At 42.7% G+C, this 16,336-nt stretch overlaps 1 protein-coding gene across 1 annotated transcript in view; it reads right to left on the bottom strand.

Moving 5' to 3' along the window:
• Positions 1–12,979: 12,979 nt before the first annotated feature.
• The window catches only part of TMC2 (transmembrane channel like 2), an 82,048-nt gene continuing 78,691 nt past the window's right edge, over positions 12,980–16,336 (bottom strand). The window contains 2 exon segments of the mRNA XM_032605827.1: positions 12,980–13,269; positions 13,272–13,370. Coding sequence (XP_032461718.1) covers positions 13,169–13,269; positions 13,272–13,370 — 200 coding nt within the window. The 3' untranslated portion in view covers positions 12,980–13,168.

The following is a 16,336-nucleotide window of genomic DNA, read 5'->3' as shown; positions in this document are numbered from 1 at the left end:
AAAATAAGGGCGTCAGGCGCTGAAGTAAGAAAGAACGATGATCCCACCTCTTCCTAGGTCGGTTTCTCCTTCCCTGCTTCTGCAGAACCCTGCTCCTTTTGCGGGGCCACGTGTCGCTCGCCCTAGTGCACGGCCCTAAATTCTTAACACCCGGTTAGCTCCAAGTGAACTGGAGCTGCTTCCGTGTCCTCGGGGCAGCTTTTGGGCACTCGGGCGACTATTTTGAAATTACTTTTGCTTTAATAATTAATATTGGAGTTATAAATCCAAATCCTGGTTACCCCAAAGTGGTATATATGCTGGTAAATTTAAAAGTAAGTCATCTTAAGGGGATTTTTTTTATAACTTAAATTCCCACAGCTAACGTGTATTTATAACTTTAAGGTATTTTCTTAAGCAATTCAGTTATTTGACAAGATCCAATTACTGAGCTTACTCTTTTTTTTTGTAATTATTATTTATTTTATCTATTTATTTTTGGCTGCGTTGCGTCTCTGTTGCTGCGCACGGGCTTTCTCTAGTTGCAGAGAGCGGGGGCTACTATTCGCGGTGCATGGGCTTCTCATTGCGGTGGCTGCTCTTGTGGAGCATGGGCTCTGGCGTGCAGGCTTCAGTAGTTGTGGCACAAGGGCTCAGTAGTTGTGGCTCACAGGCTCTAGAGTGCAGGCTCAGTAGTTGTGGTGCATGGGCTTAGTTGCTCCATGGCATGTGGGATCTTCCCAGGCCAGGGATCGAATCTGTGTCCCTTGCATTGGCAGGCAGATTCTTAACCACGGCACCACCAGGGAAGTCCCTGAGCTCACTCTTAAAGCCTAATGAACTTTACTTAATCTTAAAATCGCATAGTCTTAATATTGCTTGCAAATGTGCTTGAATTTTGTTACATGTATCCACTTACAGTCATGAGTCTGAATCAGTCACTCCATCTCACATTTTAAAATGGAATTGCAAAATTAATCTATTACATCAGAATATTAAATTCTCTTAAACATTATAATTACCAAATTAAATAGAAGTTTCCAAAATGTAATGGAAGGGCTTCCCTGGTGGCGCAGTGGTTAAGAATCAGCCTGCCGATGCAGGGGACACAGGTTTGAGCCCTGTTCGGGGAAGATCCCACATGCCATGGAGCAGCTTAGCCCCCGTGCGCCAGAACTACTGAGCCTGAGCTCTAGAGCCCGTGAGCCACAACTACTGAGCCCACATGCCATAACTACTGAAGCCCGTGCACTTAGAGCCCATGCTCCGCAACAAGAGAAGCCACCACCGTGAGAAGCCCGCGCACTGCAACGAACAGTGGCCCCTGCTCGCTGCAACTAGAGAAAGCATTTCGCAGCAATGAAGACCCAATGCAGCCAAAAATAAATAAATTTTAAAAAATGTAATGGAAAACATTAATGCTATGACTGATTTACTTAATACTTCTATACTTAATCCTAAATATTCCTGGGGTTACAGGTGCTTATCTACTAAGGTAGGGGGTTTCAAAGGAGAAGTTGAAATGGGATTGCAGAATTAATTTAGATATTCTTGGCCAGCATTAAAAAAGTAGGATGAAAGAATATATGAAATAATAATACATCACATAGAGTAAGGAGTATTGATTTATAAAACTTTTGTCTCAAACATACATATGTATACATGTAAATGTACACATATACATGTATATACAAATATATATACCATATATATAAGTTATATAAATGCACACTTCTGTGGATTAAATACAGAAAGCCTGAGAGTCACTGAGCTGAAAGTTGACTAGAGTCATACTTTGACTTAGAGAGTCATACTTTGCTAACTTAGAGAGGTGGCTGAAGAAAAGTGCACTTCCACTAGTGAGGAAGAAAAGTGCACTTCCACTAGTGAGGCAGAAAAGCTTTTGATTAGATGGGGAGGGACATGGTATAAACAGTAAGAATATTTCTTTGGCTTCTTTACCTCCCTCTACTAAACTATCTTCCCTGGTACTTCATAATCCTGACCTCCATGGGCATCTCTGTAGCATGTGATGTCAAAGACCATATCTCCCTTGCCTTTGGGCTGTTTGTTAGGTTCACCAAATTTGGGGATGATTTTTAAGCAGCAGTGAATATGAATGAGTCAGCAAACCTGGGTTCAGATCCCAGCTCTGCTACTTACAAAGTGACCTTAAGTTAATTGCCCAGCCTTCCTGAGTTTTCATTTCTTTTGCAGAATGAAGATGGAGGATTCATTCATCCTGTCAACAAACATTTTACTGAACACAGGCCAGGTGTGACAGAGGTGAGGTGTGGTAGCTAGTATGTGACACAGATGTGGTACCTGGCATGTAGTAGGAACTCAACGAATGTTAGTGGACTTTCATCTTGTTCTTTTGTCCCCCTTATCAATAAATAGTGATACTTTTTTAAATCACAATATTTCATTTTACCTATTCTCAGTTGAGTCTCAGTTCTCCCATCACTTCCCATAAAATCTACTAAAACCCCATTTTTTACACACCCAGCTGCTCTGATTCATTTCTATCATGTTAGCTATTAACTTGCACATGTAGACAGAACACCTCTAAATATTTGTTTCACACAGGAAACAGTTTTGCATTTCATTTTTCAACTTCCAGTGGCAGTAGATGGACAGTTTACTGATTAAATGTTGTTGGAACCTGTAAAATATGTTCAGTGTGTAAACTTGTCAGTTACTGTTATCTCAGTTGTTTCTGGTTTAAACAGGGCTGCTAAGAATCCTTCAGATTTCCTCTCTTCTTCAGGTCTTTTCAAAATTGCACTAGGGGGCTTTCCTGGTGGCGCAGTGGTTGAGACTCTGCCTGCCGATGCAGGGGACACGGGTTCGTGCCCCGGTCCGGGAAGATCCCACATGCCGCAGAGCAGCTGGGCCCGTGAGCCATGGCCACTGAGCCTGCGTGTCCGGAGCCTGTGCTCCGCAACGGGAGAGGCCACAACAGTGAGAGGCCTGCGTACGGCAAAAAAAAAAAAAAAAAAATTGCACTAGGGTTTATGGGAGCATTCTTATACCCTAGTTGCAGGGGAAAAGGGGGTCTCAGTTCTCTGTGCTCAGGATCTCTGTGTCTTAGTTCTCTGTGCTCAGGATCTGGTGCTGTGTCTTGGGACCCCATCAATCCCTGCTGTAAAATGGCTGCTTTGGACTGGCCCCTGGACCTGTGTACTTTGTCCTCTGAGACACACTGATCTCAGCCAGGTGCTTGAAATCTCTGAGCTCTGGGTCTCCTTATGTCAGGCCTCTACTGGTTCCATGCTGTGTGGCACCAGTGTATTTCCTCACTGAGGCATGCGTGGTCTTTGGGATCATCTGCCTGCCACACGTAGGCTGAGAGGACCAGGCTCATTACCAGAGGAACTTTTATCCTAACCCTTCCCTCATGAATGCTCTATAAGCTTTCCTGTGCTGCACTGACCATTGCATTGGGGTGAGTGTGGGACCTCTAGAGCACAGGTCAGTAAACCATGACCCTGGGACCAAATCTGGCCTGTGGCTTGTTTTTGTAGGGCCTAAGAGCTAAGAATGATTTTCACATTTTTAAAGGGTTATAAAAAAAAAATTATGACAGAGACTATATGTGGCCCACAAAGTCTAAAATATTTATTATCTGACCATTTATGCAAAAGGATTGCCAGTTCCTGTTCTTGAGGTATGCGGCTTCATCTGTGCCATGTTCGGGGAGCATGGCAGAAGTGAACAGATATGATATTTGTAGAAATGAAAAACTCGTTGAAATTTAAAAGAAATGCATGGATTCATTAGCAAATTAGGCATGGCTTAAGAAAGTATTAGTGAACTGGAAGATCTAACCAAATAATTTATCCAGAATGCTACAAAGAGAGATAAAGAGGTGAAAGAGCGATTAGGAGATATAGAATGTGGAATGAGAGAATCTAGCTTCTGTTCTGCCCAGAAAGCAGAAAGGATAAATAGGAGTGTATTAGTGAGGGTTCTCCAGAGAAACAGAAGCAATAGGATATAGCTATAGATACAGATATAGATATAAATATAGATAAGAGATTTATTATAGGAATTGGCTCACATGGTTATGGAGGCCGAGAAGTTCCTTGGTCTGCAGGCTGCGAGCTGGATGATGTAATTCAGTTTGAGCCAGAAGGCCTGAGAATGGGGGTGGAGGCAGCTGATGTTATAGACCCAAGTCTGATACTGAAAGCCTGAGAACCCAGAGTGCCAATGTCTAAGGGGAGGAGGAAATGGATGTCTCACCTCAAGCAGAGATGGAACTAATTTGCCCTTTCTTCACCTTTTGGCTCTGTTCTGGTGCTCAGCGGATTGGAGGATGACCACCCACGTTTGGGAGGGCCATCTGCTTTACTCAGTTCAATTCAGATGCTAATCTCTTCCAGGAGCACCCTCACAAACACACCCAGATATAGTGTTTTACCAGCTATCTGGGCACCCCTCAGCCCAGTCAAGTATACAACATAAAATTAACCATCACCAGGAAGAACAATATTTGAAGAGCTGGTGGATGCAGTTTCCCCAGAACTGATGAAAAGCATGGATCCAAAGGTGCAGGAATGCATCTCAAGCAGGATAAATAAAAAGAAATCCAGGCTTTCACGCATTGTAATAAACCAGCAAAACACCAAGAACAAAGAGGTCTTGAAAGCATATTTTAAATTATTAATTCAAATTTATAATGGCCACAGATTATTCAGGATTTCTACTTTCTTGGACCATTTTTGTTATAGTTTTCTGGGAATTTGTTCATTTCATCTGTGCTTTCACATTTTATAGTATAGATTTGAATTGGAGAATTTTTTATGTTTTCTGCATCATCTGTAGTTGTGATTTTTTTTATCCTTAATATTTATTTTTACTTCTTTCCATTAGTCTTGTCAGAAAGTTTTTAATCTTATTACCATTTCAAACAATGAACTTTTGATTTTGTTGATTCTCTCTATTGTCTGTTTATTTTCTTTTAAATTAGTTTTTGCTCTTACATTTATTATTTCCTTTCTTCTACTTGTTTGGCTTTATTTTGCTGTTCTGTGTTTCATTTCTTAATATGAATGTTGGTTCATTGGTTTAAACTTTTCTCCTTCGATATGCATTTCCCTCTAAGTACTTCTTTAGCTGTATTCCGCAAATTTTGGTGTGCAATACTTTCATTATAATTCAATTCCAAATTTATTCTAGTTTCCATTATGATAGCTTCTATGACCCACACATTGTTTAGTTGGGTGTTAAAGGTTGAAGTCTGCCTTGCTTTCCATTGCTGCTTTCTAAGCATTATTTCCTCCTCTTTCTCTTAGAAAATCCCCAGCCACCCATCACTGCCTGGTAGCATCCAATTTTGCACTGGAAAGGACACTACTTACTTTTTGGATGAGGAGGCAAGATGCTATTGATTGAAAGAGTTTTGGGGTGCCACAAGCTGTTGCATTTCCTCACCTCAGATTTACTATCCTGATTGCATTGTTCCAGCTTCTGCCAATGTCAGACTAGTTCTTTAAGTTGCCAGTGTGGCCCTGACAGCTGGCATCATTTTATGTGTGTGAGGCCCAGGCGACTCATTTTAGTCTGCCGACACCTCACAGACAGGAAGATTGAACTGGTGGGGGTGGTGGGAGGGTGAGCAGAGAAATGAGCCCAAAGCTGCATCTATTCATCTTCTCAGAACCCAAACTAAGCAATGTAATTCAGCTGGTCTGTTTTGGGCCCCTGAGAACATAGGTATGTTTTGAGCTAGCGGGCACCTTGGAGACCATATGATCTAACATCTTCTTTTGTGGATGAGGAATCAGCTATAACTGTTAATGTTCAAGAAGCTACAGAATCAATTTTTCCATTCACCAAAAAAAAAAGGGGGGGGAACTTCTCTGGTGGTCCAGTGGCTAAGACTCCACACTCCCAATGCAGGGGGCCCTGGTTTGATCACTGGTCAGGGAACTAGATCCCACATGATGCGCCTAGGAGTTTGCATGCCACAGCTGAGGATCCCGCATACCACAGCTGAGGATTCCACATACTGCAACTAAAAGATCCCACATGCCACAAGGCAGATCCTGCACACAGCAACAGAGATCTGCATGCCGCAACTAAAACCCGACGCAGACAAATAAATAAATAAATACTAAAAAAAAGTGAGTGTGAAGGTACTGTAAGTGTACTTAAAAAAAAAGAGGTTTTGTGTGCCTATTGCATGCCAAGTATCTTTTTAGGTGCTGGGGGTACAGTTGTAAACAAAACCAAGTCCCTGCCACCATGGAGTTTACACCCTAGGGGAGACAGAAAATCAAGTAAATACGTAGTACATCAGACTTTGGTACGTGTAAAGGAATGTTGCATTGTTTTATAGAGGCCATTGGTGAAGAGGCGACATTTTGAGTAGAGATCTTAAGGGGATAAACCATGCAGAGATCTGGGAGGATAATAAAAGCGGTAGTAGTACTAACCCATGACTTCTTCCTTCAGAGACTTCACTGAAGACTTCATCTTCAAGTGCTAAGATGTTTCACCGTGGGAGGCTGACCAGGGTTCCTGAGGAAGATTTCAGGGTCAGGAGGGAATTTAGGTATTCACAGAAGAATGTGTAGGTCATTTGGAGATGGAGGGTGGAAAGAGAGTGGAGGCAAGAGGTGTAAGATCCATTCTGGTCAGTAGTTGGACAAAAGACTAAAGGATCTAGCATGTAAGATCCAGGATGTAAGAAGCCTTGAATGAAGGCCAGGATGAGTGGCTTGGGTCTGATGAGACTCTTACTCTCCATAAAGCAGTGTTTGATTGGAGATTAGTTTGGAGGTGACGTACAAGACAGATTTCTCACCAAGTTCCAGCTGAGAAAATGTCCTGCATGGGCAGCAGGCCTGAAGCGTGCTCCAGGCTCAGCTTTAAAAAGCCACAAGGCGGGGCTTCCCTGGTGGTGCAGTGGTTGAGAGTCTGCCTGCCAATGCAGGGGACATGTGTTCGTGCCCTGGTCCGGGAAGATCCCACATGCTGCAGAGCAGCTAGGCGCGTGAGCCATGGCCGCTGAGCCTGCGCGTCTAGAGCCTGTGCTCCGCAACGGGAGAGGCCACAACAGTTAGAGGTCCTCGTACAGCAAAAAAAAAAAAAAAAAAAAAAAGCCATGTGGGTCTTTCTTTTCTCTGTGTTCACCCATTGGGAAGGATAATACACTATAGCATCTCTTCCTCTTTTATTTTGCCCAGCCTTTGGCTCACTGTGTCATTTTGGTATAAATTAACACAGAGTTTTTACTCTGGGCAACACTAATGGGGATCTATGGAAATGAATGTGCTATTAAGTTCCAGGGACCAGGGAGAGTTTCAGGAAAGGACATTGCATGAAACAACCACAGGGTGGCGGCACTTCACACTCACTTCGTGAATTTTTCACATAAAATTTCAAAGGCTTCTAGCAATTCCTAGGCCAAAGAAACCCTGCAACATTCTTTGGTAATGAGTTACACATATATGCAACATTTCCTCACAAAGACTCAGAAGAATGCGAAGCCTTCTAGGACGATCATTTAGGAGTACAGGGTAAAAGTTTTGATCAGTCATTGCTGCTTGTGTTCATAACCTGAGCCTGAGGATGTTTGATCTTATAATAATATGTGATAATATCTGTTATTTATGGAGCGCTTAGCCTAATGCTTGGCACTTAGTCTTACATGTGTCTGCTTGTTGAATCTTCACAACAGAGTTTGGAAGTTGGGTTTATATGGTTAATTCTCCAGACACAGTCAGTGATAGAGAGATCTGTATGATCTACATACCTCATCTGCCTGACTATGATGCTGGGCCTTTCTTTACATTTTCCAAACTCATACTGCATTGAAGAATAAATTATGTGGCACAATACTACAGACAGCTGTCTTTAATAGAAATCTTCAGCACTCAAAACCAATCCCAATTTACAGAATTGGATGGCACGCACACACCTGGTGATTTTGCCCTTGAAGATTGAATTTCAGTTTTTGTCCCCTAGGAACCAAAAAGGATAAAGTCCATATGCACCAGTCCTTAGGTTTTAAAGGTATCCCTTGGAAACAGCACATGAGATATAAAAATATCCATCTGATGATCTTTGTCTGCTGTCTGGAGGGTTTAGTCCATTTGCATTTATTTTGATTCCTGATATATTCTGATTTATTTATATTTATATGCTTTGTATTTTTTGTGCTGTTTTTGTTTCTTTGCTCCTCCCTCCCCCCCTTTTTCTTGGAGGCACTAGTAACCTAAGATCACTTTATATTTTTATTTTTTTAGTAGCTAATGTTCTTTACTATTTTTCTTTTTTTTAATTAAAATTTTTTTGAAGTGTAGTTGATTTACAATTTTGTGTTAGTTTCAGGTGTACAGTAAAGTGATTCAGTTATGTATATACATGTATCTATTCTTTTTCAAATTCTTTTCCCATTTAGGTTGCTACATAATATTGAGCAGAGTTCCTTGTGCTATACAGTAGGTCTTGTTGGTTATCCATTTTAAATATAGCACTGTGTACATGTCAATCCCAAACTTAACTATCCCTCCCACCCACCCTTTTCCCCTGGTAACCATAAGTTTGTTCTCTAAGTCTGTGAGTCTGTTTCTGTTTTGTAAATAAATATCTAGGAAGATATTGAATACAGTTCCCTGTGCTATACAATAGATCCTTGTTGTTTATCTATTTTATATATAGTAATGTGTATCTGTTAATTGCAAACTCTTAATTCATCCCCCCACTTCCCCTTCGGTAACCATAAGTTTGTTTTCTATGTCTGTGAATCTATTTTTATTTTGTAAATAAGTTGATTTGTATCATTTTTTTAAGATTTCACACATACGTGATATCATATGATACTTGTCTTTCTCTGTCTGTCTTAGTGTGATAAACTCTAGGTCCATCCATGTTGCTGCAAATGGCATTATTTCATTCTTTTTTATGGTTGAGTAATATTCCATTGTGTGTGTGTGTGTGTGTGTGTGTGTGTGTGTGTGTATATTCCATGTCTTCTTTATCCATTTATCTGTTGACGGACACTTAGGTTGCTTCCATGTCTTGGCGACTGAAAATTGTACTGCTATGAACATTGGGGTGCATGTACCTTTTAGAATTAGAGTTTTTGTCTTTTCCAAATATATGCCCAGGAGTGGGATTACTGGATCATATGGTAACTCTATTTTCAGTTTTCTTAAGGAAACTCCATACTATTCTCCATAGTGGCTGCACCAATTTACATTCCCACAAATAGTTTAGGAGGGTTCCCTTTTCTCCATACCCTCTCCAGCACTTATTATTTTTAGACTTTTTGATGATGGCCATTCTGACAGGTGTGAGGTGATACCTCATAATTTTGATTTGCATTTCTCTAGTAATTAGTGAAGTTTAGCATCTTTTCATGTGCCTGTTGGTCATCTGTATGTCTTCTTTGGAGAAATGTCCATTTAGGTCTTCTGCCCAATTTTTTTTTTTTTTTTTTGCGGTACGTGGACCTCTCACTGTGTGGCTTCTCCCATTGCGGAGCACAGGCTCCGGACGCGCAGGCTCAGCGGCCATGGCTCACGGGCCCAGCCGCTCTGCGGCATGTGGGATCTTCCTGGACCGGGGCACGAACCCGTGTCCCCTGCATCGGCAGGCAGACTCTCAACCACTGCGCCACCAGAGAAGCCCTGCTGCCCATTTTTTTGATTGGCTGCTTTTTTGATATTGAGCTGTATGAACCGTTCGTGTATTTTGGAAATTAATCCCTTGTTGGCTGCATTGTTTGCAAATATTTTCTCCCATTCCATAGGTTGTTTTTTCATTTTGTTTATGGCTTCCTCTGCTGTGCAAAAGCTTTTAAGTTTAATTTGGTCCCATTTGTTTATTTCTGCTTTTGTTTACATTACTCTAGGAGATGAATCCAAAAAAACTATTGCTGTGATTTATGTCTAAGAGTGTTCTGCCTATGTTTTCTCTAGGAGTTTTATAGTATCTGGTCTTATATTTAGGTCTTTAATCCGTTTTGAGTTTATTTTTGTGTATGGTGTTAGGAAGTGTTCTACTTTCATTCTTTCACATGTAGCTGTCCAGTTTTCCCAGCACCACTTATTGAAGAGACTGTCTTCTCTCCATTGTATATTCTTGTCATCTTTATCATAGATTAATTGACCATAAGAGCGTGAGTTTATTTCTGGGCTTTCTATCCTGTTCCATTGATCTATGTGTCTGTTTTTGTGCCAGTACCGTACTATTTTGATTATTGTAGCTTTGTAGTATAGTCTGAATTCAGGGATCATGATTTTTCCAGTTCTGTTCTTCTTTCTCAAGATTGTTTTGGCTATTCAGGGTCTTTTGTTTTTTCCATACAAATTAAAAAATGTTTTCTTCTAGTTCTGTGAAAAATGCCACTGGTAGTTTGATAGGGACTGCACTGAATGTGTAGACTGCCTTGGGTAGTATGGTCTTTTTAACAATACTGATTCTTCCAATCCAAGAACACTGTATATCTTTCCATTTGTTTGCATGGTCTTTAATTTCTTTCATCAGCATCTTATAGTTTTCAGAGTACAGGTATTTTGCCTCTTTAGGTAGGTTTATTCCTAAGTATTTTATTCTTTTTGATGTGCTGGTAAATAACCTAAGATCACTTTAAATTAAATTTTCCATTTGAGTTTTTTTTTTTTTTGAACATGCAGCTGGTATGGGGATTTTGATTCTCTGTGTGAGGGCTGCCTTGTGGATATAAATTCTCAAAGGAGACTTTTTGTCCACCACTTTCTGCTGAGGTCAAGAGAGACAAATGTCCCTTTTGTTTGGCAGGCTTATTCCTTATTGTCTGTTATACAGCGTGTGGAACTTTGGTGCCCCAGCTTTGGGTAGGGCTCAACAAAGCATATCTGAATTGAGGATCACCAGTGTAGTGGATGCTGTTGGTACCCTGCCCAGGTACCTACTGGCTGGTTCATCACTCCCAGTTTCTGTGAGTCACGGGGTGATCAGGTGTCCCCCTTGATCTTCAGCAAAAGTGTGTTCCTACTTATGTGGTTCTGTGTATAATGGAGCTCTTTATAGACATTGAGCATGTATATTATTAGAAATGAAAGGATCAGCCTGTAGAAATAGCATCTGACAGAAAAATTCAGTGTCTCTTTCATTTCCCTCCAGTAAGACAAATTCACAGACAAACTAAGGTAATATCAGTAAGATACCAGTTATATTCCTACGGATGAATTATTAAATAGACTTTCTAGTTCAAATCATTCTTAGGTGAGCTGAGGAAAGAAAGAAAGAGAGGAAAGAAGGAAGGAAGGGAAGGAAAGAGGGAAGGAGGGAAGAGTGGTCTTCATGCTTGATGACCCCTGGATAGGCTGAGTAGCGAAGCTTTAAGATGGAATTAGCTGGAAGATCAAACCTGAGAATGCAGAGATGAAAGCACAATTTAGACAGTTTTCTAACAACATGTCCCAGCTGTAAAGCCACACCACATGGACATCCCTCCTCTCTTACCCTTGCCTTCTTTCTCTACCCAACTCCCTAGCTCACCTAGTTTCCTGTTGCACTTGACAGTAGCAGGAGCCATCATTAACGAATCCTCTGATGGATGTCTTTCAAAAAAGCTTTAGCGTTTTCTTGATAGAGATCTGGTAACTATTCGAATTAGGAGATCTCCTGTTAAAATATGTCCAAAAATTCTTCGAGAGATGAAGCCAAATTTCCTTCTCTTTGAGTGTAAGCTAGACTTAGTGACTCCATTCTAATGAATAGAAACTGGTGGAATTGATAGTGTAACTTCTTAGAACAGGTTATAAGAGGGCTTGTGGCTTCCGCTTTGCTTTCTCTCGGATCACTGGCTCCGGGGGGAAATCAGCTGCTGTGTTGTGAGGACACCCAAGCAGCCCTATGAAGAGGTCCACGTGGGGAGTAATCAAGTCTGTGGATAGCCAGCAAAGAACTGAAGGCTCCTGCCAGCATCTGTGAGTGAGCCATTTGCAAACATATCTTCTAGCCCTGTCAAATCTTCTGATGACCATAGCCCTGCCTCAGATCTTGACTGCAATATGCAGAACCAGAACTGCCCAGTGAAGCCAATCCCAAGTTCTTGACTCACAGAAACTGTGTGAGATAATAAATGTTTATTGTTTTAAGCTGTTAAGTTTTGGGGATAATTTGTTATGCAGCAACAGATAACAAATACATTCCTTCACATAAAGTTGTGTGTCATCAGAACAGGATAATTTGTCTGTGTTTGTGGTGGGTATGTAGGGATACTTGTTAACCTTGGAAGCCTGAGGGTAACCACTGGAAGTCCTGGGTTGTTACTGGCACCCTGCTGATACTTGCCCTTGCTGGCAAGGCCTCTTCAGCGGTCTGGCCTCCAGGGCTGATGCCCCCATGAGACTTCTGCACAGAACCAGTACGTGACACATAGCATTGCCAGAGACAAGGCTCTGCACTGCATCCTTTGCAAAACTCCCCCCAAAACCATCTTCCGTGTCCCTTTACAATAAACAATCAAATTCCTTTTAGAATTTCGTGCATGAGAAAGATTTTTATGCCCTGAGAAATATTTTGTTTCCTTCAGTTAGATAAGGAGAACCACACTGCTTTCTCTCCTTGCCTTGCTGCCAGGGAGGCTCCAGTGCATTTTTGGTGCTTGATGGCATCAGCTCCCCTCCGGCTAGTTTCTGGGGAATCACCATCTTCCCACTCACCAAGACTGGACTTCAGTTCATTTACTTTTATTTTCATCGGCTTCTTCAACCTTTTGTTTACACTGACTCACCTCCTTTGGATAGAGGTGGTGATCAGGAATGTGGGTCCCTCTGCAACCTCCTCCCAGTTGATGGGGCTGCCAGAAACCTGTCCCAACATGGGCTCCTTGCAAAAAGTCTATGGTGGTGGTCATGGTCCTGCCCCCTCTTCCCAAGTCTGGAGCCGAGGGAAACCGCTGTGAGTGCAAGGTCTAGAGCTGCCTGAGCCAAGATACAGGGAAGGGCAGTTAGTGAGGGGAAGGCTCAGCTCTTCTAAAAGGTGGATAAAGCGATTGTCCTCCTGTTTTGGTAGCAAACAAGGGCTTGAGACTGAGTAATCAAGGTTCCCACGTTCACTGAGAAGAGGGAGAATGTGCATGTGTGTGAGAAGAGAGAGGAAGAGAGAACGATTTGTGGGGTTGAGATGAGCCGGTGGGGGTCCAAGGATCAGCCCCAGGACCCTGCTCCGTTAGTCCCAGCTGTCAGTGGGGAGGTCTCTGAGCATTCCTTCCAGAGGCTGACCTCCAAGGACAAGCCTGAGGCTGGGCTTGGCCAGAGTCTGGTCTGACGCCAGGGGCTGCTGGGAGGCAGGCGACACAGTCCTGCCAGCAGAACTGGAGGCCCTAGAGCCCTGCGCCTTCTGGTCCAGGGTCTGGCTTGGGCTAGCAGGGTGATGTGCGGTCCCTGCAAAATGAACAAGACAAGAATGAGGATGTGGGAGGTTTCCCTACAGTTTTCTGGTGTGGAACTGGAGCTCTCTGGAGCTGCCCTGTGCTGTCATTAGCTTTCAGTCCTTTTTAGTGATGTGAGAATGGTCGGATCACCCTCAGGCATCTAGGTGCACCTTGGCCTAGTCTTGGCACAAACAGCTGTGTAGGAGGAGCTGGCTGGAGAACCAGATTTTGAATGCTGGCCTTAGGCTAGACTCTGTGAGCCTGGTTTTCTTGAGAATAAAATTGGAGCAATAATAACAGCCTCACAGGTGGCTACCAGGGTCAAATATGATAATAGGGTTGTGGAAACTGTTTGGATCAGCCCCAGAATGGTGCTCCTGCTAATCAGATCCATTTCCAGCTCTTTCTCTTACTTGTTTCCCTCCTTCAACTCTGAGTTGGGGGCAATTACTGGCTTGTTCTTCACCAAATCCAGTTCCAGGGATATAGAGATAGACTAAGCTTACATCGTGGATGGTATGGCCTGTGGCTGAAGCCCAGGCTTTGATGGGCACTATGTCCATGTGTGACCTCCAGGCTCCTCCCCGTCCCCGCTTGCTGCAGGTAGAATCACAGGATGGACAGAGCCAGGGTTCCCCACATCACTGTAACGGAGCAGGACCCTATGGGGCCTTCCTGGGACAGGCTTTCCCCCATATCCTCTGCTTTAGCTGTTCTCTGAAGTACCTACGTAACAGTAGTTGATGCACATTTCCTGAGTTGTTTCATAGATGTGAAAACACCCCACCAAATGGAAGAGGTTAACTACTTGATGACCATGAGCACATAGCCCCAGGCCTCCTGGAGCCTAAGGACTGATAACATTAACCCCTGTGACACCACCCTGTTCCCTCACCATCAGCCAATCAGAAAACTGCATGAGCTGATCACACACCTTATGATCCCCTTCCCTCACCTAGCTTTTAAAAATGCTTTGCTGAAACCCTCTGGGGAGATTGGGACTTTTAGGGCATGAGCCACCTGTCTCCTTGCATGACACTGCAATAAACCTTTCTCTGCTCCAAACTCCGACGTTTCAGTTTGTTTGGCCTCACTGTGCGTTGGGCATGTTGCAGCAAAAATAGAAATAAGACTTAAATAGAAATGAGACTTTTCTTTTCTGATAAACAAGGAAAATAAGGAAACAATGAGCAGGCTGGGGAAACAGAATAAACAGGCCTGAAAGAGTTAAGCAATCTTGGTTATTCTTTAGCGGTTACTACTAACAAACACTTGTAGCTAGACTTGTCCTTCACAAAGCTAAACAAAGCTAATTACTCTCTGACTCCATAGGAATTGTTCTCTGCACCTGGCATTCTTCTCCCCCTACACTCCCCTGTAGCATTCTGCATTTCAAAAAGAATGTCTTGATAACTTCAGGGACACCAGATCTGGTTGCTGAGCCGCCTGAGGCCAGCTTTGGCTGTAAATTTGCAGAAGAAAAGAAAAACATGCAAGACCTTCATTACTTTGAGCCTGACCACCTACCTCTGGGATATAAACCTCTATTCCCTAGGGAGGGGAGCACAGTTCTTGAGGCCCTAGCCCACTGTGTTCCCTCTTTGCCTGGCAAAGAATAAAGGTACTCTTTCTCGTTCCTCCAGAACTCTGTCTTCATATTTCCTTTTGGCATCAGTGCACAGAGAGCCAATATTTTGGCATCAGGCACACAAACTTACGTTAATATTACCACTTGGGAAGAAATTGGTCATCAAGTGGATGATGACCCAATTTGGACATTATGGAGTGAGAAATAAAGTTTTATTGTGTTTGAGCCATTAGCTGTTTTTGGCCTGTTTGTTACATCAGTGTCATTCTAGTGCTAACTTCAAGAAAGAGAAGCTAAATGAGGGCAGCAACAGAGGCTACTGGAGTTTTCCAGGGAAAGATTAACCATCTTCCTCAGCTCTCCCCCACACCCTAGTCCCACTGATGTGTTCACATAACCCTTTCATATACTGTAATATTGACTTAATCAGCATAAAATGGAAAGAAAGAGCTTTAGATCTGTAATAAAAAATTCAAATTTGGAGAGGGGCAAACTTTAGATCAGCAGCAGTAGAGAAAGGAGGGGAAGGGAGTGGGTAAGGTGGACAGGAACAGTGGGACTGTAGGTGAGGTAGGAGATAGATGGGGCCACCCCCCAAGGGTAAGCAGCTGGAGTTCATTCCACATGGACAGAAGAAACTCCAAAATATCAATAGCAGGACGATCAAGAGAGGAGGCTGGGTCCTGCCCAGATGAGAGATAAAAGACCACATATTTCTCATTCTTCAAGTCAAGGAGACCTTCCTGACTAGAAAGCTACTTGGAGGTCAAAAGGGGAGTGATGTCAAGGCCACCCATAGGCCTCTTTGCTGGAATCCATCTTGGCTGAGAGATGCTCACACACACAGGGGAGGACCCTGAGATATACCAAATACAGACTCAGAACCAGGCAAATCAAAATGATAGGCCAAAGGAAACCCAGAAGAAATGCCCCATATAAGTGATTTAAATTACCACAAGGGCGTGACTCTCTCTCTCAGCCCACCCGTGTGTTTATCCACAAGTACTGTACTTTTTCCTCCTAATAAATACTTTGTTTCACTACTTTCCTTCTTTGTGGGAACTCTTTTCTGCAAAGCTGAAGGGTCAGGGCCTTATCACTGACCATTCGTCTAGTGGCTAGGATTCTGCACTCTCACTGCTGCAACACTACCTTAATCTGTGGCCGGGAACCAAAACCTTGCTTAAAGCCACTGCAGGCCGAGGCCACCCAAGATCATGGGCACATGAATGGACCACTGTCAAACCAATGTAACTTTCTTGCTTTCTCATGTTAAATGTTTTATAAACCTATTTTTTCCTTCCATCGGTGTCCAAATAGGTTCATTCCATTTTTTTGTATTGTTTTTGTTGGTGATATGACAACATAGTATCACATTTACTCCATTT

The sequence above is a fragment of the Phocoena sinus genome, chromosome 15 (assembly GCF_008692025.1).
Source record: "Phocoena sinus isolate mPhoSin1 chromosome 15, mPhoSin1.pri, whole genome shotgun sequence".
Classification (NCBI taxonomy): domain Eukaryota; kingdom Metazoa; phylum Chordata; class Mammalia; order Artiodactyla; family Phocoenidae; genus Phocoena; species Phocoena sinus.
This window is presented reverse-complemented; position numbering and strand designations above follow the sequence as displayed.